Source organism: Centruroides vittatus, unplaced genomic scaffold (genome assembly GCF_030686945.1).
Source record: "Centruroides vittatus isolate TY-2023 unplaced genomic scaffold, ASM3068694v2 scaffold_450, whole genome shotgun sequence".
Taxonomy (NCBI): domain Eukaryota; kingdom Metazoa; phylum Arthropoda; class Arachnida; order Scorpiones; family Buthidae; genus Centruroides; species Centruroides vittatus.
The window spans coordinates 2855113-2880927 of NW_027122709.1; the positions used below are offsets into that span (position 1 = coordinate 2855113).

The 25815-nt window shown below is 29.7% G+C and overlaps 1 protein-coding gene across 1 annotated transcript in view; it reads right to left on the reverse strand.

Moving 5' to 3' along the window:
* Positions 1-25815, reverse strand: part of eIF3l (eukaryotic translation initiation factor 3 subunit l) — a 34902-nt gene that overhangs the window by 8809 nt on the left and 278 nt on the right. The window contains exons 2-12 of the mRNA XM_067287321.1: positions 15470-15518; positions 12924-13059; positions 11863-11942; positions 9707-9768; positions 8332-8401; positions 8187-8260; positions 5492-5572; positions 5335-5425; positions 5093-5247; positions 2133-2303; positions 639-772 (exon numbers count right to left, since the gene is read on the reverse strand). Coding sequence (XP_067143422.1) covers positions 639-772; positions 2133-2303; positions 5093-5247; positions 5335-5425; positions 5492-5572; positions 8187-8260; positions 8332-8401; positions 9707-9768; positions 11863-11942; positions 12924-13059; positions 15470-15518 — 1103 coding nt within the window. The remainder of the gene's footprint in view (positions 1-638; positions 773-2132; positions 2304-5092; positions 5248-5334; positions 5426-5491; positions 5573-8186; positions 8261-8331; positions 8402-9706; positions 9769-11862; positions 11943-12923; positions 13060-15469; positions 15519-25815) is intronic.

Here is a 25815-nt window from a genome sequence, read left to right on the forward strand (position 1 = left end):
GATACCTTTAGATATTATATTGATTGTTATAGTTATATATACATAAATACATTAACTGCCACCATTAAAATTTTTTGAGCCCCTGGGTCATTCTCTTTTTTACTATAGATTTATGTTCTTTTCATATTAGAAAATCTAAGTTTTCTCTTTGAATTGATTTCTTTAAAATATTTATGCTAATTTTAAAAGCTTTGTTTGATGTAAAATATGTATGCCTAAAGGCTTAGATAAATGAATTTACATGTACAAGCTGAGAGTTATATGTACTGTACTGTACCTCGCAGGTTGGTACAAATTTGTTTTGCGTTATTTTTAATTAAACTACATTTACAGAAATGTTCTGTGAGGTACCAATGTTAATCCATGATGCATAGTGTATAATCAGTCACCGAGGCACAAACCTTGTACCTTGAAGCACCAGGGGAAATTTTTAGTATGTCACACAAGTGGTACCTCTTGACGGTTAATGCGTTAAATTAACATAATGAAAAATTTAATGTAGTGCATAATATTTTCCAAGCTTTTGCTTGGAAAAAAAAAGCAATTTATGAAAATAAACCTAAAAACACAGTGAATTTGAAAAATTAAAGCTACTTGCTAAGAATTAAAAATTATATGATTCCAAAAATACACAATACCCTCTTTGCAGGCGAAACATAGTTTCCCAATGTTTTTCTTGTAAATATGACATCACACTTTCATCAATTTGTTGAGGGTGGAGAACCAAACATATTGCTAACAATGTATACATTTGTTCAGTTTGTTTGTTAATCTACAAAGATAGAAAATTCCATTATTAAAATAATGTATTAAATTTATCATCACTAATATGTTATACAACTTTTAGCAATGGATTATTTCTCACTTTAATTATTGTATCTTTTTAAATTAAAATAAGAATAGTTACTGTAACATTATCAGAATTTACTCTCCCAATTCATGACTTGGAAGGGTCCGAGCTCAACCAATCGGAAGGGATAATTTTAAAACAAGTTTGTTAGAATGATAATTAAATTAAAGGTGGAAAAAACAAGAGGAGAGGAGGAGAAGTTAAGAGAAATATGCAATCGAGATCAAACTAAATCAAAATTTAAAAAATCTAGCAATAAGACTCAAATCTTGTTTTACAAAATGTTACGAATATTAGAAACTAACAGATGAGCCCAAAGTTGCTTGAGCAAAAAATAACAACAGCAAAAATTAAAATTATAGATTATTTTGCACTTCTAACCCTTTTACTTTATTATATTATAGTATTTGATTTATTTTTACATAGGTTATTTTATGTAAGGATTTATCACACCAAATGACCAATCTAACACATTTAAAAAATTTTTTAAATTGTGTACAGTAGAGGAATAAAGAATTTTTAAAATGTGTTAGATTGGTCATTTAATGGATAAACCCTTACATAAGATAACCTTTATAACTATATAGCTGATCTTACCTGTTTTCACCGAAAGCAAGAATTAGGCCCCCTTCTTCCGAAGGTAATTAGAAACTTTTTAGATCGGTCTAAAAATATGTCTGATTTCCCACAAAAACGCAAATAATTGCATCTAAAATAGTACAGAAGAAGCCAAGTTCTTCAGGGTAATCCTTAACCTTATCCCTCTCCCTCACAGGGTGGAATTTCCAAAAATCTCTCTTCTTAGTGTGCATTCTCATAGTGTACCCTAACTGTGTACCAAATTTCAACTCCTAACCATTTGGACTCTGCTCTTATTATTATCATTATTATTATCATCAACCCATCTTGATTATATTATAAGATGAAAATGCATAATTTTCATTTGAATATTAGTAAATTACAATATTCACATATTAGTATATGACTGAAAAAGATTTACATAATGTATTTAAACATATTAGCTGCAATGAATAATATATTTCTACATGAAACTAGCATTTTAGTAAGATTAATATTTCATTTTTGAATGACTTCTTCGGATTTTACTAATTACAATAATAAATAATAAAATTTAAATAAAACAAACTTGAAAACTGTTTTCTTGGTAGATCACATAAAAAGTATTAAACAAAAGTCACTTATTTCAAAACAAAGATATTTAAGTTTACATAAATTCAAAAGTTTAACTTTTAGTATTAATACATTTTGAGTAAAAATTTACCTGATCAACTTGATAAGTTCTTTGCTGAAACATTTGTCTTGTTCTTTGAATGTAGAGAAGAATGTTCGAAAATGTTCTGATAGCATCTGCATATCTACGCATCATCATGTAAGCAAATCCGACATAATAATATGTTGTTATCTGGCATGCAGCAACTCTCGAATACATACTCTAGATAAGATTCAAAACATATGTCAAATTAAAAATTTTCTTATACACTTAAATAACCAAAAAACTTTATCAAGGCATCTCCCATTTACATTTTCCCAATAGAATATCTTTTGGTTTATAATACCAAAACTTCATAGGAGGTATGTATTGAGTTGAGTAATAAGTCTGTTTTTTTATTGCCCAATTAAACATTTTTACAATAGCAGTCAATTTTCATAGAGAAGTGTGACTTTTGGTATTTAAGTGTGGGAACATGTTACCAGTCTGTTAAATTGATTAGAATAGCTTTAATTTTATTTTGTGAACATTTTAGTTCTCTGAATGGAAGAAGACAACAACCATATGAGGCATGTTTTGCTTTTTTGTTTCTGAAAAGATTTAAATGCAACTAAGGCAACATCAGAAATTTGTGGCACTGACACTTTAAAGATGAGAAAAGCTCAGTTTTGTTTGCTAAGTTTCGGAAGGGAGATTTTAACTCGAAAGATGACGAACACCGGTTGGCCAATCGTGGTCAACAGTGAGACCTAAAGGCTCTGGTTGAAAAGCCAATCCAAAAACTACCACAAGAGACTTGGCTATAAAATTAAATGTAAGCCAAAAAAGTGTATGCAATCATCTTAAAAGGCTTGGAAAAGTTCCTAAGTTAGATGTATGGGTTCCATGCAAGTTAACAGCAACTGATCTCACACAATGATTAAGTACTGCTAGATAAAATTATTATTTGATCGCCAAAAGAAAGATCCATTTTTAGATTGAGTAATTACTGGAGATGGAAAATGGATATTATACACTAATATTCAAAGGAAACAATCATGGCAAAATCCAACAGAGCCCTCGACATCCGCACAAAAAAGTGGACTGCACCCAAAAAAAAGTAACGATGTGAAGAAAATAGTGTATTATGAACTACTAGATCTGAATCAAACCATAAATGCCAACATCTATTGTGAACAATTAGACCAGTGCTAGCAAACTGCAAGGACATCATACTGCATCATGACAATGTAAGAGACCATGTTGCCAAATTAACCCTAGAAAAAAGAAGAGAATTGCAATGGGAAATTTTGCCTCATCTGCCATATTTTCTGGATTTGAAGCCTTCAGATTATTCAGATATCTTTACAGAATTATTCAGATTGAAAAAAATTTGTTTGAACTGATGAAGTCAAAAATGCTATTGTGGAATATATAGTCTCAAAATCTGTGGCCTTTTCCCGAAGAGGAATTGAGAAATTGATAGAAAGATGGAAACTAGTGATACAACAAAATGGATCATATATAATTTGTATTTGTAAGTTAAATAAAATGTTTAAATTAACATAAAAAATGCAAAGACTTATTAGTCAACCCAATATATCCCTGATACATTTTTTTGGCTGCTATTTTTATAAAAAAAGTTTACATTTATGTCCCAAATTTCAGTACATGTTTAAAACAATATGCAAGAAAAGTCTTAAATTATATTCTAAATACAATTGGTTAAAATACTACAGAGTAGTATTGTATGTACGTTTTGAAAAGCACACTGAGTGTCAAGAAATAAATGTGTGTCTTGTATGTAATTAATGTTAGAAGAAGCATATACAAACTCATCATAACAACTCTTCCTATAACAATGTCTAAACATGCTTTCATGATGTCACTAATAGTAATCAAGCAATTCTCCAATTTACAGAAACACCAAAAGTATTGTTAAAACTATGTTTTGTAATTTATTCTTTGTTCTTATTATAAACCTTATCTGCATTTATTTTCCTAACAAATTTCTATATTGCTGTGTTATTTTCCATACAGTATTTAAAATGTAATGTTAGAGTGTGGCATGCAGACTATATGCTATTACATACAAAACAACTGTTTGTTAACAACCATATTAACTGTTTGGTGACCAGAAATAAAACTCAACATAGACATTATATTGTGTTTAACTTAATTTTCCAGATTAGTTAGGAGTTTTGGGTTGACACCGTAATGCATTATAATTTTTCCACATTCAAAATGATGGTAATAGGCTCCTGGTTAATATTTTCATACAGAAAATCCGATTTTTAAAAAATTCTTCCCACTTTAGACAGTAACGGGGCCTTTTTTCAAGTCCATGGTGGGTTTTGGCCAGGCCCAAAATGGGTGGCTGGATGGTGATAAACAAGACCCAACATATCCAGGATAGACCTCCGTCAAAAAATTCCTAGAGATTTTCAACTGCCTGGATTCAATCCTGGGTCCCTTAACCTTAGCTAATTTGACTATCTGGCCAGATGATTACTGATGTTAAGCAGGAATAACACCTGTATATTTAAACTTTACTAACAAATTGGTTAAAATATCATTGTATTTAAAATCCACTAATAACTTTTTTCAATAAAATTCAACATCAAAGATTATTGTTGAATATTTAAATTGTAGAAAAAATTTAAATATTAAACGAGGTATTTAGCATTAACTTAAATATAAACAACTTATTTTTGATAAAAGCATAATGTTTAATATAAAAGATGGATTTGTTAGAAATGAATTTGTGGATAAAGTTTGTTGCTTTCTAGAAATATATATTATTGATAAAAATATTCTAATAAACATTCACTAAATGTTTAGTAAAAATATGATTATAACTCCAAATATTTAAACTAAATAAATTTTTAATGTGTGTTGCAAAAGTATTCAAGTTCACTATGAAATTTTATATGAACGAATTACAAAATATAGGAGAAAGTCAATTAGAACAGCTTAAGTACTAATTAAATGTGTATTAAATATATATAGACAAATAAAATAATAATATTTACATTTTTATTAAGGTCGATATTCTCTAAAACTTTTATGGCTTGATGATAGTCTCCCAACAATGAATGAAGACGAAGTAAAGCAACAAGACTGAAATAACCAAGCATTTTATATAAAAGATGACGACCAAATTCTCCAGCTACACTGTCTGGATCTCCTAAATAAATAAAAAAACAATAATAATAAACAAGTTTAAAGATTATGGAATTCGTTTTCAAAATTTATTTTAATTATCTATTTATACCTCCACTTGTATACACTTCCAATTGGCAATTAATATTTGATTTATCTACAAGTGAATGTAAAACATTCAATACACTATGGACATTCCACACCTGAAAATATAAAACGACAAATAAAGATTAAGCAATTTGTCAGTATATCACAACAATCCAACAAACCTTTGGATTCGATCGGAGCAATTCAATTTCGTCGGGACTTTTTTTACCTAACATGCTACGATAATGTCCAAATGCCTGAAACTATAACAAATTTTGTAAATATACACATAATATATATTTTCAATTATAATTTTACATTAGAATTAAAATAAATTTTAATAGTAAAATGAAAAAAATTTATTTATGCAATTTCTAAATAGTTTTAAAACCTCAATGTTAATTAAACTACTAGCATTGAATATTGTTTAGAATTCAGTTTGAATTGACTGAATTTTTTTTTTACTTTGTTAAAATTAATATTACATGGGAAGTCTGATAGTAAAGGTACAGGCCAAAATTACACTAACATTTATAATTAAAGAAAATATTTAATGCATTCCACAAAAACTACATACTTTTGTTTATTTATCAATGTTTACGGCAATAATTGCCGTAAACATTGAGACATTTATCCCAGAGTGACACTAGTTTGAACATCCCTTCACGGTACTGTTGCTTGTCAAGTTGCTCAAAGTAGTCCAGAACGGTATCTTCCAATTCCTCCTGATCTGCAAAGCATTTTTTCATTTCTTTATTCACCAAAAATTTCTTTAAAGGTCTGAATAAATGAAAATCTAATGGGGGACTAAATCTGGACTATACGGAGGATGTTGCGGGACCTCCCAATTCCATTGTGCCAACCACAGTTCGGTTTTATTTGACATGTAGAGTATAGTCCAGATTTAGCCCCCTCAGATTTTCATTTGTTCGGACCTTTAAAGAAATTTTTGGTGGGGAAACGCTTTGCAGATCAGGAGGAATTGGAAGATATCATTCTGGACTACTTTTGAGCAACTTGACAAGCAGCAGTACCGTAAAGTTATGTTCAAATTAGTGTCATGCTGGGACAAATGTCTCAATGTTTACAGCAATTATATCCAGAAATAAACAAAAGTATGTAGTTTTTGTGAAATGTATTAAATATTTTTTTAAAAATTATAAATGTTAGTAATTGTTACATCATCTTATGGGAAAAATGCATTGAGCAAAATTTCAATTATTCTTAAAAATAAAAATATACAACTTATTGCTGGTCAAAAGCCATTTTGTTCTATCTCCACATTTTGAGATTTTAATACTACGGCTGACCCTTGATAATCCGACATGCTCAGTAGTCTGACACACCTCCCATTAAGGTCACCGTAGTCCCCGTCCCATTACGTGTCTGCTTGCACAGAAGGACGTCGCGACAGGAATCTCCCCACCCAATTCTTACACGATGACACACATTTCTTGTGTTTTCCGTGAGTAGTTCTGTACGTATTGTATTATTTATGCCTATACATACTGTATGTATATATTTATTGGCTTCCATATTTCTTTTAATAAACATGTTTTAGTTAACCAAAATGGGTGTTTCACTTCCATATTAATCTAGGCAGCATTTTACTCATAAAATGTAGGAATATTGTAGGCTACTGCTAGCAAACAATGCCAAATATGTAATCACTTTCGGTAATCCGACACCCCTTTGGTCCCATACCTGTTGGATTATCAAGGGTCAACTGTATGTTATTCCATTTTCCTACCCTTAATCTTCACTCAACTCATTTTGACTCATCCCCACTATTGATGCCAACAGAGCAAAAACAATTTATACTAGGTCTCTTCTCCTAATATCCCCTTAAACTTTCAAACAAAATTCTTCAAAATTTAACAAAAGCAAAGCTAAAAAATAGCTCCTAGCTAGTAATATACTATTTTTTCCAAATAAAGTAGAAATATTGAGTTTTGTTATAAATATTTGAAAGTGAAAATCTTTTAACTTCATTATCGCATTTTTTAAATACGCTGTAATAATGTTAATTTCTTCATCATTGTTACTAATATAAAAGCCATCGTCTGTGTATAAATTCCTTATAACTCCTGCAATTTGTGTCCAATCTGGATCAAATTTTGGTTATATTCATTTTATGTCCTGACAAAAAGTATAGACTACTTATTTTATGGAAATATTATCTATAGAATAAATGTTTTATAGATTTCAGATTGGTGATTGCACTTATGTTACAGTGATGTTCATGCTTGATGAGGAACTTTCCCTTAAGCTGCATTTTTAAATATTTTGGCAAATGGCATATTTTAAACTTACTTCATTAAATTTAAAATTTAAACTTTAAATAAAATAGTTGCATTGTGTTACTTCTATAACAATTTAAAAAAAAAATGTTTCCATAGTGACCATGTGACGTTCTATTATCAAATTGGAAGTAATAATCTAATGAATTTGCTATTTAGAAAGTGTTATTGCTCATCTAACGTACATACAATTCATCTTTGTTTTATCAAAATGGATTTAAAAAGACTTGATATTTTATAAAAGAAAATAAGAAGAAAAAAAAAAACCACCTAAGAGAAAGTGTAAAAGTAAAATTGGTCAGGTAAATTCTAGATCTAAAAGAATAAGAACAACTGAGACCTCTGAAGGCCACGAAATTTGATTTGAGCAACATTGAATAAGAATGGTCTTGTCAAGGGCTGCAGAAACAGCATCACAATGTCAAGCTTGAGTATAAACTACTTAATTTGTATAAATAGCAACCCTTCTCGAATATCTTAAAATCTCTACTCTTTCCAATTCTCCAATCTCTATTTTCTGATAAAAGGTATTCCATCATGTTTGATGGGAAAATTTCTAGTTGTCTGATTAACTAACCTGATAAATGAATTCATCAATTATTTCCCAAAGCCATCTATTTGGTAACTCAAGAGGAACGGGACCTTCAGCACCTACAATTTGATTCACAAAATTAAATTTTTATCAAAATAAATTTAATATTTTGATTTTTAAACGTACTTACTGAGAATACAATTAAAAAGATCACAGTAATTGTAATAAGATTCAAAACGTTGATTGACAGTAGGCCCATTCTTTAAAAATAAAAACATTAAAAAAAAAAATCACTATTATGTTATTCAGTAATATACATTAAAGTCAAATAATAAAATATGATAATTACTAATGAAATTACTGACAAAATAATGTAAAATAATAAAAGTAATCATTAAATTTATATCACAAATATTTATTTAAGAAATTGTCAGTCATTTGTAACATAATAAATATATGTAAATAATATCAACAATGTTGTTCAGTAAATATCATCAAATTCATATCTAAAGTTTAAGCAAGAATAAATATAATTTTACTTTAACAAACAAGCATAAAATACTTTTAATGATTAATGTAACAGTCTTAACGAATTTAATTATTCACAATCAAATATTTTGAAGTAGGTGATTTAAATACAGTAGAAACCCAATTATCCAAGCAATTAACTGAAGTTCTGCACTATTTAAAGCAAACCTATAAACAAATACACTACTTTTCTTATACTGTAATTCATAAAAGAAAATTTAGAACAATAACATGTATTACAAAATTTGTTTCTGATACTTTTCATCATTCGACTTCAACGTGAAACAAATCATTCATACAAAACAGAGTTCCAATAACACACATTTTTATTCTTAAAACTATTGCAAGTATAGATGTATAACAAATAATGTAAAAATGATGTTCTTTATATATGAATAAATTCACTAAGTCATTAAAAAAAAGGTGTAAAAGTGCATATAAATCTTTTATATTTGTAATTTTTAATCTGAAATGGCCATGGTCACCTATTTTATTCAAATTTTCAGTTATCTGGGGTAGCATTGGTCCACATTACCTTGGATAATTGGAATTCTATATATATAAGTATAAAACCAGTTTAAATCTTAAATAAATATTCAAAATTAAAATACCATGTTACAGTTTCTCTGTTTTTATTCACTATCTAAAACACATATTTCATTCAATAATATTTAAAGAAATCAAACTATTTAAAGCTTCAAGTTAAGCACAAAACTTCATAAAAATCTTTAAAATAATTTTTAAGATTTTATATAAAAAAATAAATATGATCAATATTAAAAAATAACAATAACTAATACCTATCATACAGATTAATATCTGTATAATTTTATTTATACATTTTCTTTTTTCCTTACTTTATCTTTCATATTTAATAGAGAGTGAATTCAATTCACATTCAGTTTATTGTCTACTCACAATATTAAAACGACGTGACCTAATGCATTATATCTATTAAGTGAGAAACAGGAAGATGGTTTTCAATAAAGTAGATTATAACAAAATTGAAATTTATACTTCAGGTTATTACATCTTACCGGTACTCTTGCATAAATGTGACGATAATAAAGTTCTTTATATAAGATAAGAAAAATTTCATCTAAAAAAAAAAAAACAAAATTATCTATAATATTTAATGAAAATTATTTAAACTGGAATAATTTTAATTTTTATGATTATTTACTAATTCTAAATAAAATATTTCCTTATGTACTATTTAATTTTTTCTTATATATTTTTAAATTTTATTTATTTATTTTTATAAATCTGGTAATTGTAATTTTTTCTATTCTATAAAAAGTAGTTTTTAATAATAAATAATATATACACATAATTAACATACAGACAAATATTAAATTTATAAACAATATAAAAGATCTCATAAAGAGAAGTTAGGAATACCACAAATGAGAATGTTTTGTTTTGATAAATTATTAAATAATAAATTAAAGATTTAACAGTAAAAAATATTCTATAAAATGTTCTTTACAATAAAAACAAAATCAACTAAATATATACAGTAGACTCTCGTATAACGCGGGGGTATCCCCCGCGTTATACGAGAGTCTACTGTATATATTTAGAGTACATATATACTGTCTACTGTATATATATACGAGAGTTCCACGTTGTAGGAAATCGCGTTATACGGGACAGATCAATTTATGCAAATTCGGGAGTCTGTAAATTGTAACGGTTGTCAATAAGTCTGTACTGTACAACCAATATTAACAAAATGGCATTGTTGAAACTTATTTGTTGATACTTCCGATAGTGAATAAATGTTAAACAGTGAAGTGCATAATTTTATTTTAAGTTGAATAAAATTATTTTCCTCTTATATCTTTAAATGAGTATGTATTATTATTTTTTTATAAACCGCTACTTCTTTAAACTATGAGCTTTGCTATTCATATATAAACAACAGGTAAGTGTATACATTCGCTTTCCTAAACAAAAAATCAGAAACTATGTGAAAATGTTAAATTTATCTTATGCGTTACACGGGACTGTTTATTGTGCTGTACGAGAACTAGTCACAATTTTTTCGTTGCGTTTTACGGGAGTGCATTATACGGGAGTCTACTGTATATATATATATATATATATATATCATTTTTTTTTGCCTTTATTTGCCCTGTATTGCTCTTGCAGCTTTTTCCAGGCCTATCCAGGGGCCATATTATGGTCACCGTCTCTAGTCTCTCGTCTCTCACAAGCCGGTCGCTGATTGGCTAATCCAAATGATTAGCCAATCAGCGACCGGCTTGTGAGAGACAAGAGACGATGAACAGAATACGACCCCAGGTGGTGGGGACAAGGCCTAATGTATCCAAAACAGACTATCTAAAAACTTCCTGGTGTTGCTCACCCAGATGGTAAGCAGGTGCTTTAAAATTAATACATGAAATATATATCTTTTAGTTCTTTTGGGTTATTTTCTTATAATCAAAAATAATTTTCAGACTTTTGGTACTAGTATAAAAGGGACATCATTTAAATTATATTCTGCACAATATAGCACTAAATAAAAATGAAGATTTTTACACTTTACAGACTGAAAAATCTTGGACTACTAATTATTGGGCTGCAATTGTAGACCTACAAATTCCCACTCCAGTCATCCGTCAGACCAGATATGGAAACCTTAGGAGCAGAAGACCCCGATTAGCTATGTACAAACTTCTGATGCAAAATTTTTAAATTGAAATAACATGAATATTGTTATTTCAATTAAAAAATTTTCCCTGAAAGGTGTTAGATAGACAACTGACATGATTCTACTGTTAAAGAAAAAGTATGATGTACAGGGGCAAACCACAACTAATTTAAGGTGAAGGGCATATATTTGAAATTAAATAAATTTAAAATTGTAGCGCCAGCATTGTGATGATGTCACAATAAATAATTGCTCATTATTACTTAGTATGGGTACATAAATTTATTTTTTCAAACATTATTTACAAAAAATAATTTTTTCCCCCATTATCCTAAGTTAACCATCATCTTACAAATTAAAGCCTCCAATTTAAAATCTCATTTGCCTTAAATTTCATAAAAATATTTGAATAAAAAAATATTCACACATTCAATTTAATACATGTGTTAAATTTTAAAAATTAAGATATTAAAACATTAATTAAATATAAAGTAATTACTGATTTATAAAAGTTCTAAATTAATTGATAAATACCATTCTGGACAAGAGGTGCAACAGTGACTGCTTCAGGCCAAGGCGTATTCTTAAAATGACGTTCAGTTAGAGTAACAAAACTGGAAAAGCAATTTAAAAAGTTATTCATTTTTAATGGAATCTGAATAGATATAGTATACCATTATATTATAGTAATAACACTTTTCTTTGTTTAATATTTATAAGAAATCTGCATATGAACAATTATTATTATGGATATATTTCATAACACAGTACAATCTGCTTATCATATTCATAGATATTGTTATCAGTTGTTTAACATTATCAAAATTAGCATGTCCCAAAGCTTATACGCTTTATACGCGGAATATGTTAACATTATAGTATTTTGCTTATTGTTATCTTCAAACAAATAAACATTTTTAAGTTTTACTTTCAAGCTATCAGCTTTAACAAGTGGCTTTAAACATTAAATATTAATTGTTTTAATCAATATTTGCTCATAGTACAATAGTTTAAATTCTGGTTATTTCTTACTTCAATTATACACTAGCTGTTGTTAAAGTGGTAGCAGACTAACAATTGTTGATGACTTACAAATTAACTAATAATAACAATTATAATTAATAAATCTTCAAGTTATATAATTTTGAATTGTTTTATAACATGTCCTTTTAATATCAGTCAATAAAAGTGGAATTTCTACTAACTGTCATGTTATTTATTTATTCTGCTTAATGTTATCAGTCAGTTATTGTCATTAGTATAGATGAGTTATAAAGTACTTATAATGAGTGCATTCTACTGCAGTAATAATTCATAATACTAAACAACAGTTTTCATTCAAACGTTAAAATTAAATTTCATTACAAAAAAATATTCATGGTCTATAATAAGATGTTATTTATTGTAAAATGAATGTATTAAAATCTATTTTTATTCTTATATTCTGCTGTCCATAAAGATTTAAATTATCAGCAACTTATCATCAATAAATCAATTAATATAATCTAAATCATAGAGTTATTATGCATAATTTTCTTATTAATTCATTGTGTATGTATATATATTTGAAAATTAATAAATTTAAAATACTTTACCTGTTTTCATATAAATTTTGAGTTTCATATGCATTTCCATCACTAATTGCTTTACGCAAATGGACTAAAAATTTACAAACAGGTTCTGGGATTTTATACGTTTGAGAATATTGCCTTTCCAAATCATAACTTGGACCTGGAAAATTTTAAACAGTTTTCTTTTACTATATGATAATTTAAATCTACTTATAATTTATTCATTAAAAATATATATAATCATTTTAACAATTTAATTTAAAGTGTATTGTAAAAATATCAAGGAATCAAACACAACAAAGACTAAATTATAGAAGTCATTAGCTTTATTTAGCAGAAACAATTTTGAATCTCTCAGTTTAACATCAACTATACTTAAGATTAATTATTTGAAGACAAAGTCCTTCCCAAAATAAGGAACCACCATTTATTGTGTTCTAGACATTACATTTTTGGCAACTGACCTTTCCTTTGAGGCTACTGGCCGCCAAACATTCCTATAAAAAACCCCCTAAAAGCCGAAACGACCCCAAGAAGGTATGATGGAAGAATAGAAGACGTCCGTATATCACCAGTAACTGCTTTTTAAAAATGTTTATATTTTTAATCACTTTATATTTGTGTTTTTTAAAGGAATGTTTGGCGGCCAGTAGCCTCAAAGGAAAGGTCAGTCGCCAAAAATGTAATGTCCAGAACACAATAAATGGTGGTTCCTTATTTTGGGAAGGACTTTGTCTTCAAATAATTAATCATAATTATCGCCATCGGACGAAGATTTACAAAAATCAACTGTACTTTAAAAAGAACTCCCAGATCAAATGACTAAAAATCAAAATATCATTTCATTGTTAACTACCATACTCTATAGTTTAAAACGTTTAAACTACAGAATATAAATTATATTTAAGTTTTAATTTTAATTCATATGATCCAGAAATTATCTTTAAAATGCTGCTGATGTAGGACTGAGAGGTTTGAAAATATTCTTGCTAAATAAAACTAATGACTTCTATAATTTGGTCTGTTTTGTTTTGATTGAATAAAGAGTTGCTATTTCCAAATTTTAATAACATATTTACTAGACTAGATTATTTACCAGTTCTTATTTTGTTATAATTTCAAAATTATTCTGATACACTATTTTTTTAAAAAAGCTTTTTCTGTCTGGGTGTACTATAGATTGCACCCTATGGAATTTAGGGACTTTTGAGTATATTTTTGAACTCTGGGGACCGAGACGAATTCAACAGTATCCTACTTTTGGACCGGAGACAAAAAGTAAGAAAATCGTCATACTTTTTTTTAACGCTATTATGCAGACGGCATCGTAGTTGCTAGTACCATCATCTTGCGGTAAAGTCAGCAAACCATGACGTCGGACTACGGTCCTCTCCTGGAGAGATAGTTTAGGTTTGTTGGACGAGCTGCAATAGCGGCACGTAGTACTAGGCGACCGCAAGCGATAGCGAGCATGTTGGCGGCTGAGGGACCGTAGGCCCCAAGGTCGAGGAGCGCGAGGGTGTGCAAAAAGGACTTAACTTCAATTGCAGACAATCAGTGTGCTCATGGATCAACATCTGCCTCTGTTGAAGGTATATATGGCCAACTTGCCAGACTACCTGTTAAACACGCGATAGGCTTAGTGGAGAGAGAGCGATATGACTCCCAGTCATTGTGCGATCGCCGGAAAAAAGTATGATAACTTTCTTATTTTTCGCCTCCAGTCCAAAAGTAGGGTATCGTTGAACTCATCTCGGTCCCCTGAGTTCAAATATATACCTTAAGTCCTAAAATTCCATAGGGTACAATCTATGGTATCCCATTCTGTCCTGTGGGCACAAAGGGGTCTTTTTTCCCCATACTCATCATGTGTTTGGCCAGGCCCACAATGGGACAATCTAGTGGTAAGAGACATGGCCTGACATATCCAGTTAAACTATCCCAAAAAAAAAACTTCCTTGGGATTTTTGACCACCCATATTCAATCCCAGGTTTCATAGAGCAGTAGGTTAAAACCTCAACTATCTCAAGTCATCCAGTAAGTGAATGTACTTCATTAAGTCACTGAACAGTAAGTGCTAATGCACTTAAATGAAAACTAAAGAAACTTTGATATTTGACAATTAACTTTTAAATTTTCAGTTATTAATAAATTTAATCTGCCAAATCTACAATTGTTTATAGTCTACTAATTTCTTGGTATATTTGGAATATTACACCTGGCTATTCTTACAAAATTAAAAATATTCAAAAGCAGATCATTTCAGTTTACTTTGAATGACAATTGTGAATAATAAGAGAAAAAAATAAAAATATGTATATTATGCGAATGCTGCTTTCTTTGTAAACATTAATATAGCTCTAGAACTTAAATATACTAATAATCTTAACATTTCATTGTATCCATTATTTGTCTTATAAAAATTGAATTTTGATGTGTAATCGACTTAAAATATCTTTTAACTTCTACAGTAACAGTTATGAAAGAGTTAAGAGCTTATGAGAAATTATTGACAGCAATTCAATCATTATTTAAACATAAAATAAATACATAAAGCATATATGCTTACCATGAGGATCGTAATCATAATTGTTCATATGATATGCATACGGATCATACTGAAAAATATAATTAACATAAAAAATTAATTCATTTTTCAATAAAAAAAATAATAGTAGTCTTAGATTTAAAAAAATTCTGAAAACATAATTTTATGGGCATAAAAATATAAAATTCTGACTCATATATTTTTTGAATGTTTCCATCCATCTTTCTTTGAAATATTTCACGAATTTAACTTATATACATTCATTTGGTTAGATAATTGGCATTTCTAGAATATAATCAAGCAATATTTATAAATCTATTACTTTAATTAACTTAGTAATAATTGATATTTAATATTTAACATGCAATTTACATATTAAAACATAAAGTACAGTAATACACCGAGTTACATAACACACGACTTATGTAAATTTGCAGTTACGTAAAATGTAAATCTCAAAAATTGGAAAGAAATCTGAGAAGAGTAACATGTAATTTTACAAAGAATTATTCTATTTCAAACATTCATTCATTCTCTCCCTCTTTCTTTCTTTCTTACTATACCAATTTATTACTTTATTGCTCTGCTAATCCTTTACTTTTCAGTCTAATTTTAAGCATGTACATAAGCATATCGGGAAATCTTTCCCATAAACAATTCTTTTATACAAAAAGATAATAATAATAATAAATAATATATGTACAGTACACATAAAATAATAAATACGGTATTGAGTTATTAATTACATAGTTACACTTAAGCAATTTACAAATTTGACTTACGTAAAGGTCTACGGTCCAGATTACTTACTAACTCGGTGTATTACTGTTTATATTAATCTGATAAATAATTGTAATTTAAGAAACTGTGTGTATGTACACATGCACATACTTACATATCATATTTTTTATTCTCAAATCACTTCATTAAACTTAGAACTATAAAACTACTATCCTCTTATGAACAAAAAACAAATACAGTAAAACCCATGTAAACCAGAATTGTGCGATAATGAATATTTTTCTGGTTTGGCAGGTTTCCATTTTGAACGAGTTTATTTTTAACAGAAAATTACTCCATTCCAAAGGATTTTTTCCATTTAGACAGATTTCCACTTTATTCAGGTTTTACTACACAGTGTATACTCTTAACTCTTAAATATTTCGTCATGTGAATGTTTAGCAATAATGCCCACGTGATTAAAAAATCGTCAATTTCATTCATTGTTTAATTTAATAAAAAAATTCCTATCTTAGATGGCAGTTCTATACAGTACATGTATTGTTACACTGTTTTACATACTTTTTAATTAGATGGCAATGGTAATTATTATATATATATATATTTTTTTGAAGCATGTGAAACATTTTTGGCCTTGTTTTACTGTTGTGTTTTTATTAAATATACTTACTGCATGATTTTGTAATTATTTGAAATCTTACCATCTGTAAGATATATACAATAGACCCCCCTATAAAACGGGTTCATATAAGACAGATTTGTATAACACGGTAGAAAAATTGTGATCGTGTTCATATAACATGCTTAAAGAAGAGGCTCGTATGGTAAAAGAATGAGACAGATTGTCATGGCCGACTCATGTCTCGACAGGATTGGTCGAATCTGGACCAGTAGTGGACACTGCACAAACTGTTAAGTTTAAACGAGTAGCGGACCTACTAAAAAACATTTATTATTCAACGGCCATAAAAATTATATTTCTATTGGGTTGTTCGAAAAGTAATTTCGTTTTTTTATTACTAGAGGAATTAGATGTATTTTTACCAGCCAATTTTATTTTAAACCACATTTTCATTATATACTTCGACAGGCAACATTTTAAGGATTATTTGAAAAAATTTTGTTTGATTCTGTACAATTGTTTTTTTTCGGTGTCCCATCAAATTTGGAAAATCAAAAGCATCATTTTCGGCATAGTTTGCTTTTTTATAACTAAAAAAAACAAAATGCTGTTCAAATAACAAAAAAATTGTGGTACATGTTTGGAGAAGATGTGTTGAGAGAAAGACAGTGCCAAAACTGGTTTACAAAATTGCATTCTGGCCATTTTAATATCAAAGATACACCACATTCTGGATGGCCATTTGAAGCCAATGAAAACAAAATAAAGATACCGATCGAAGCAATCTGCCATATAACAACACGTGAAATCACTAAGAGATTAAATCTGTTAAATTGAACTGTTTATTATTACTTAAAACGAATTGGTTTCGTTTCAAAGCTCGATATATTGGTTCCACATGTTATTAGAGAGATGCTGTCTATGGTGGAATTTTAAAGAAATCTTTTTTGAGCTTTTACCAGACAATTTAACAATTGATTCAAAAGTGTACTGCTATTGAGTAAACAAATTGAGTGATATCATCAAACAGAAAAGGCCAGAATTGATCAACAAACAAAGTGCATTGTTTTACCACGATAATGCCAAATTTCACACAAGTTTGGTAACTCGTCAGAAACTGTTATAGCTTAGATGGGATGCGTTATCGCACCAATCGTATTCGCCAGATCGGGCACACTCAGATTATTACTTGTTCCGGTCTATGCAATTTTTTTTAACTGTAAGACATTTACTTGAAATGACAATGTCAAAAATCACTTGGCTCAGTTTTTCGTAAACAACGATCAAAACTTTTATGAATGTGAAATCACGCTACTACCAGAAACAATGACAACAGGTATTTGACCAAAATGGTCAATATATAATTCAATAAAATATTTATTTATTATAAGAATATTGAGTTTATTTTTCTACGGAAAAAACGAAATTACTTTCCGAACAACCCAATATTAATGATGTCTCCAAAGTTTAGTGAATTCTTCACAGAAAGAATAACTTATCAGGAAACGCGTCCACCGTTCGACGAGCCACTCCACGACGAAAACAAGCTTAAGCAATGGCGTCTTCGAACGGTGCGCACTCGGTAAGTACTCCTACAATTTTTTGTTTATAGCATACTTTATATGGATTATTCCCAAAAAATTATACATGTTTTGGAAATGTTCGAGTGAAATTAGTCTAGAGTCAATTAATTTTATGGAAGAAAATCTCTCAAACAGCTGTATCCCCTAAACTGCACAAGTGCCAGGCTGTGAACGGCTCATGTATTTGTAAAATCTAAGTGACTTGTACAACAAGGAATTCATATAATACAGAACCCATCTACTGTGTTATAGGGGGGTCTACTGTATACATATACTACATACATACATAAACATAAAATATACCATAATTACTGTATATATAGAATTTATCAATAGAAAAATATATAGGAATTATAAAATAATATAATGAAACTCAAAGAACAAAATCACATATGTGTTTCCTTTGTTTGGAAAAATTATAAATAAACAAAATTATAAATTTTTGTATAAAATGGGAATTTTTTTGAAAATTAGTTTTTTATTATTTGAATTTTTAAATATATACTTTTTTTCATAATAAACATAAAAACTTTTTATACAAAAAAATCAATTCCTTTTAATACAATTCAGATAATTATTGAAGTTTGTTAATTTTAAACAAGTAAAATTACATAAAATAGATGTGAAAAACATAAACATGAACTTTTTGATATAAATAAGAATTGTTCCTGTTAAATACATCAATATATATAAGTCTTATATCAAAATGTAAAGGACAATCTTTTACTTCAAGCTAGGTCATTGAAAAAGTTAAATGAATAAAAACAAATTATTTTATCTATTGTCAAAGTTTAGTAAAATATTACAAACAAACAGTAGGTGATAATAAACTAATTTTATTTGTAAATAATTTTTGGTTAATGTTACCTTAGGTGCCAAGATGACGACTCGTCTCTGATTCCAGCAAGGAAACAGTGGGACGCACGTTCTAACCTAACCTAACCTAACTTATTCTAATAATTTGGTTGGTAATAATTATGGTAATTTATTAGAATAGGTTAGGTTACATTAGAACGTGTGTCCCACTGTTTCCTTGCTGGAATCAAGAGACAAACAGCCATCTTGGCACCTAAAGTAACATTAACCTAATTTTTGACATCCACAAACAAAAGCTAAATTATCAGAAACTACAAAAAGAAATGTGTATACAGGATTTTTTCCATACCTGTACGATAAAAGTTGAACATTTTAGTTATAAAATAACGTGTGTCTAGTGGCCTTCAGTGACTAATATTAGCCTAGGGTGTTTTCAAACTGAAGCACTAAAACTTGTACAGCCAGTTGGTTAATGAAGTTAAAAATCAAATTAAACAATACAAGTATTAGTATTTTTAGATTAGCAGCAAATACTATAAAAATATAAATGAAGTTCAAAATGAAATACTATTACCACAGTAATTAAATATCAGTTCAAATTTAAAAATCCAGCAATGAGTTGCCTAACTTTCCCAGCAACATTTAAAACTGTGTGTTTTAAATGTTCACCATCTGTTAAAGTATTTTATTTAAAAACTTTTTATTTTTAATTACTACAAAATGGCAAAAAGCTTAAGTTTGAAGGTAGGAATGGGTTTTATAAAAAATTGTAAAAGCTAAATAATGAGTAAAATCATCAAGTCCAATCCTACTGGAGATACACACAGCCCGCTTTATCTCCCATCCTCTCGACCTTTAATCATCGGCATCAATCCTCCTAATACAAAAATCTCCCTGCTCCCTGCCAAATTTCAGAAATTTGTGTTTCCTCATACACCATATACAGTATATACATGAATAAACTCTCAACTTTTTGTATTTCTCAATGTTTCAAGGTCCCAAGTCCAAAAATATATAAATCTGAGGAGTCATTTTTTGCCAAATCCTCATACTTACCCTGTTATATACAGTATAACAGTCAGAAAAGTAAAAACAAAAAAGAAACCATTCTGTAGCATCTAAATAATTATATAATAAAGTATGACTTAATATTAAAAAATGCATAATGTTTAAGTAAAGACTGCTTTACTAGAATACAAAATAATAATAATAAAAATTAAGAAAAACTTAAGCATTTTAATACTTTTTAGCTGTAACACTCATCTTCAGGAAATGCATTTGAATTTAAATAAAACTTCTCTACAATGACTGAACTTTTGAATGCAACAGTTTCTACTTGTTCACGTTTTTGGAATTATTTTTGAGTTTCTCTTATATGTAATGTTCATTCATACAAAATTATGTTAACTACTTTTACTTATTCCATTTCCAGATTAATACTAGAGTCAGTTTCATTACACTGCTGCTCAAACTTCTACAATAAATCAATATAACCTTACCTGTGACACAGTTGTCTAAATGGCCTAACTTTCCTGTATCTGTACAGTCTGACCAACCCAGGAAAGCATTCCCTTTAATCATTAGATTACTTTACTAATCATTCACAGGGGTGATATATAGCCCTGTGAATGATTAGTAAAGTACCCACCTTTACTCTCATGAAGACAGATGCATACTATATACATCTGTCTTCACAAGAGTAAATAAGAAGCATGTGTGAAAATTTAACAGAATTTATAATATACACAGAAACAAATCTGTTTAAGGAATATGACTGAAATTAATCAATTGGATGGCTAGTTGATCTAATACCTGTTTCAGACATAAGAAAATTAGAGTGATTTATGTTAAATAATAAAAACATTATGTCTTTTAATGTTGATTTCATATGTAATTTCAGAATTTGGTCGGTATTCGCTATATGGTAGAAAATGCACAAATCATTTAAACATTTTGGCTCATTTATTAAATTCATTATATACAATAATATGAATAATCTAAGTTATCTCTAACTAATTTAGCTCAGACAGCATTAATAAGCAAACAGATATTGACTTAAATATTTAAAATAGCACAAGGCAATTTCTGTAAAAAATACAGAGATATTTTAGAATGGATATATCAATCTTTATGTTTATATAGAATAATAACAGAATAAACTAAAAACTCTACTTATTTCTATTTCAGTTTTAAAGATGTACCTAATATATGTTATAAAACTTTGCTACATTGTCAGTTCTTCCTTCATTCAGAACGTTAAACTAAAGCATTTAATTTCTTAATTATAGGTTTGCTAAGTGTTGTGGTGTTACCAATAGCAAGTTTAGAGTATATGGGTGCTCGCAAGTACTTTCGGTAGCATATAGTTACCATCATCAGGCAAATCGAATACAACTGCTATCAAATTTTAAGCTTTCAAATAGTTTTTTTAAATTAAATATAGTGCACGAATGGAATACAAAATGAATTTGAAATAAGGCAATGTTCTAAATTATGAATGGCATTACTAATGATATAAATTTCCCCAGAAGTACATAGTGAACAAATGCAAAATGAATTAAAATTGTAGATGGAATTGCTTGAATAATGTTGTCCATAATTGTGAGATTTCAAGTGTTGGTGTGTTGCACAGTGTTATAGCAGATATGTAGAGGTTCTCCCAAATAAATAATTCTTTCCGATTGTTGCACCATTTGAGTAATTTAGTTTGGGCCCAGAGTGGATGATAATTTTGGTCTAGCACTTTTTTGGCTAATTCTGTTGAAGGTCTACTGTTTCTGATATCCTCCTGATGTTCTTGGATGCGAGAACTTAACATTCTGGCCGTGGCCCCAATGTAGCTAGTTTTTCCTCCTGACAGAGCATGTTTTAGTGGAATTTGATAGACCCCAGATTTTTTGTTTAATTGAAATATATCTGTCGTTGCATAATAGTCTTCTTAGGGTTGGTTGTGGGATTATTGGTAAAATAAAACCATTTTTTCTAAAAAGATGTACCATTTTTAGAGAGATAGGGCCTAAAAATGGTATCGGAGAATTTGCTATTTTTAAATTCTCTTTGTTACTAAGAAATGACTGCAGAAATAGCTTATTTTTTACATGATTTTGGAGAAAATAAAATTTAGAGAGTGAATATCCAGCTTTTTGCATTGCTTTGTTATCCCACAAGCAACCCTAAACGTCCATTTACAGACAACAGTGACGTGCCGGCACAGTGCAGTGAATTTTTGCCTGTGGAAAATCGTTGACCTAGTTTTAAACCACCCTGTCCAGACTCATCCATCACAGTGCCGTGTAGTGGTAGTGGCATGACCATACAGTGAAAGTACATTTGACGAGAACAATATTTTCTCTGGCGGTAAATTTTGTTTTTCAATGGATGACGAACATTTAATTGAAATCGTGCGTCAACATCCTGTTCTATTTGATTTATTTCATTTGAAATACATTGACATTGGGTACAAATAATAAATTTGGCTGCACGTTTAAAGGTTTTCAAGTAAATGTTTATCTATTGGGTACAAAATGAATATTTTCTGTGTTTTATTTAATAAAATACGAAATGCATATTGGGACATTCGAAAATATTCAAAAAATATAGATTCATCATCTCAATTTTTTATAAAGAGTATAAAACTCCCATTCTGTTGATATTTTTTGTCCATGCTTGATGTACCCACTTGCAGCACTTTCTTGATTGCATTTCTTTTTCTTCTTCATCCAAACATATAGCTATCATAGCCAATTCATCCTCAGAAAAGTCCATGACCACTCACCGACAGCACGGTCACGTCACTGTTGTGTGTAAATACTCATCACTGTGCTGTGTTTGACGTCACTGTCACCAAACGGTCACTGTTATGTGTAAATGGACCCTAAGAAGACTATTATGTAACAACAGAGATATCACACTTTCAATTGAACAAAAAATCTGGGGGTCTATCAAATTCCACTAAAACATGCTTTGTCAGGAGGAGAAACTAGCTACATTTGGGCCACGGCCAGAATGTTAAGTTCTCGCATCCAAGAACATCAGAAGGATATCAGAAACAGTAGACCTTCAACAGAATTAGCCAAAAAAGTGCTAGACCAAAATTATCATCCACTCTGGACCCAAACTAAATTACTCAAATGGTGCAACAATCGGAAAGAATTATTTATTTGGGAGAACCTCTACATATCTGCTATAACACCGTGCAACACACCAACACTTGAAATCCCACAATTACGGACAACATTATTCAAGCAATTCCATCTACAATTTTAATTCATTTTGCATTTGTTCACTATGTACTTCTGGGGAAATTTATATCATTAGTAATGCCGTTCATAAACAACATCGCTAAACCCGAAATATTATAAGACTAGACACCAACCAAATGCTGAAACTCTATCGGGCTAGTTTAAGGCTAATTACTAAAAGAATTACGTATCAATTTGGCTCTAGAGGTTAGTGTTAGGCGCCATCTCGTATTAACATTAATAATTATAATTTAATTAATTAATTAAAATAATTTAGGACGACTGGGAGAAAAAAAATCGGCCCAGAGCTGGACTCGAACCCACAACTCCTGCTTACCGTGCAGATGCATTGCAAGTTACGCCATCCAGACCTCCAGTCCAATCTCCCCTTCCAGCATATATAAACTAATGTCATAACCATCGACGGTTATTACGATGCCGGCTGGGGACACATTCAGCACCCACGTCCTCATAATGCACTCAATCGGCCATCGTAAGCCCCAGTTGGTGTCTAATCTTATAATATATCGGGTTTAGTGATGTCGTTTATATATATTATGCCTTGCCGGGGCTTACAATGGCCGGTTGAGTGCCTTATGAAGACGTGGGCGCTGAATGTGTCCCCAGCCGGCGTTGTAATAACCGTCAATGGTTATAACGTTTATATCCCAGTTTACATATGCTGGAAGGGGAGATCAGACTGGAGGTCCGGATAGCGTAACTGGCAATGCATCTGCACGGTAAGCAGGAGTTGTGGGTTCGAGTCCCGTACTGGGCTGATTTTTTCTCCCAGCCATTCTAAATTATTTAAATTATAATTATTAATGTTAATACAAGATGGCGTCTAATGCTTTCCTCTAGAGCCAAATTGGTACGTAATTCATTTAGTAATTAGCCTTAAACTAGCCCGATAGAATTTTGGCATTTGGTTGGTATCTATGCCGTTCATAATTTTAGAACATTGCTTTATTTCAAATTCATTTTGTATTCCATCCACGTGCTATATTTAATTTCAAAAAACTATTCAAAAGCTTAAAATTTGATAGCAGTTGTATTCAATTTGCCTGATGACGGTAACTTTATACTACTGAAAGCACTTGCAAGCACCCATATACTCTAAAAGTTGCTATTGGTAATGCCACAACACAACACTTAAGTGTACTTATATGTTTCAATAGTCAGTGTGAAGTGTAATTCATTTTTATAGGTTTGCTGTATTCTTACACATTTTAACTAAATAATCATATATTTATAGGTATATTATTTCGTTCAGCAAGTAAAACATCCAAAGGTTAAAACGTACAATTTATTCAATTCTTTATAACAAAATACTATACCTATAAATTAATAAACACTGCAATATCCTAAAAAACCAGTAACAATAATATATTAAACAAAGTGCGAATGTTTTTGCCTGTGTTTAACGGGCATCATCAGGAAACAAACTGTTGAGAAAACATTGGGATTGCCAAACCCATGCATAGGGGGAAGGGTGTATGACGTAAGACGGAAGGTGAAGGAAGGGAAAAGGGAAAGCTTATAATTCGTGGAACAACTTCCAGGCGGTGGGGAAAGAGTCTACGTCACAATAGTTTATGGCTGCGTTATGGCAGGTGGCCTTGTAAATTTCTACTTCTTCCAGATGTTTAAGGACATATTGTTTAGATGCATTGTGTAAGAGATACATCTTGTGGAAATCTACCAGGATGACTGGGTCAGATGCTGGGACAAAATATATATCTAATATGGCGTACAGCCACAATACGAAACGATCTTTACCAAATCTTAAACATAAGACGAAAGTTGATGACACATAATTGACAAAAATTTAATCCTTCCAAAAAGTCGGGACGTCCGATCACCTTATAATAATTATGGTAATTTATTAGAATAGGTTAGGTTAGGTTAGAACGTGCGTCCCCACTGTTTCCTTTCTTCTATTTGCCGGAATCGGAGACAAGCCGTCATTTTGGAACCATAGGTAACATTAACTGATAACGGTGCCACGATGTTTATAAGTAACAAAATTATTACTTTTGTTATTGTAAAATTTTAAACATGATTATTGGATGTAATAAAATACAAATAGATATGTACTTATTTTAATATATTCTCTTACATTAAGATGAAGATTCCAAAATATTTTTTTTGAAATAATGTCAATATTTAAGTAAAATTTGTCAGATTTAATTAAGATCGAAATTAAGCATTACTTTCGTTTAAAAACGCATCACTAGAAAGCAATAATATGTAATAGAAAAATACACATATGTTAATTAATATTTTTAAATTAGATTTTGATTCTTTGTTTTCAAGATTCACTGATTTTTAAAATTGTGTGTATTACAGTATAATAATGTGACC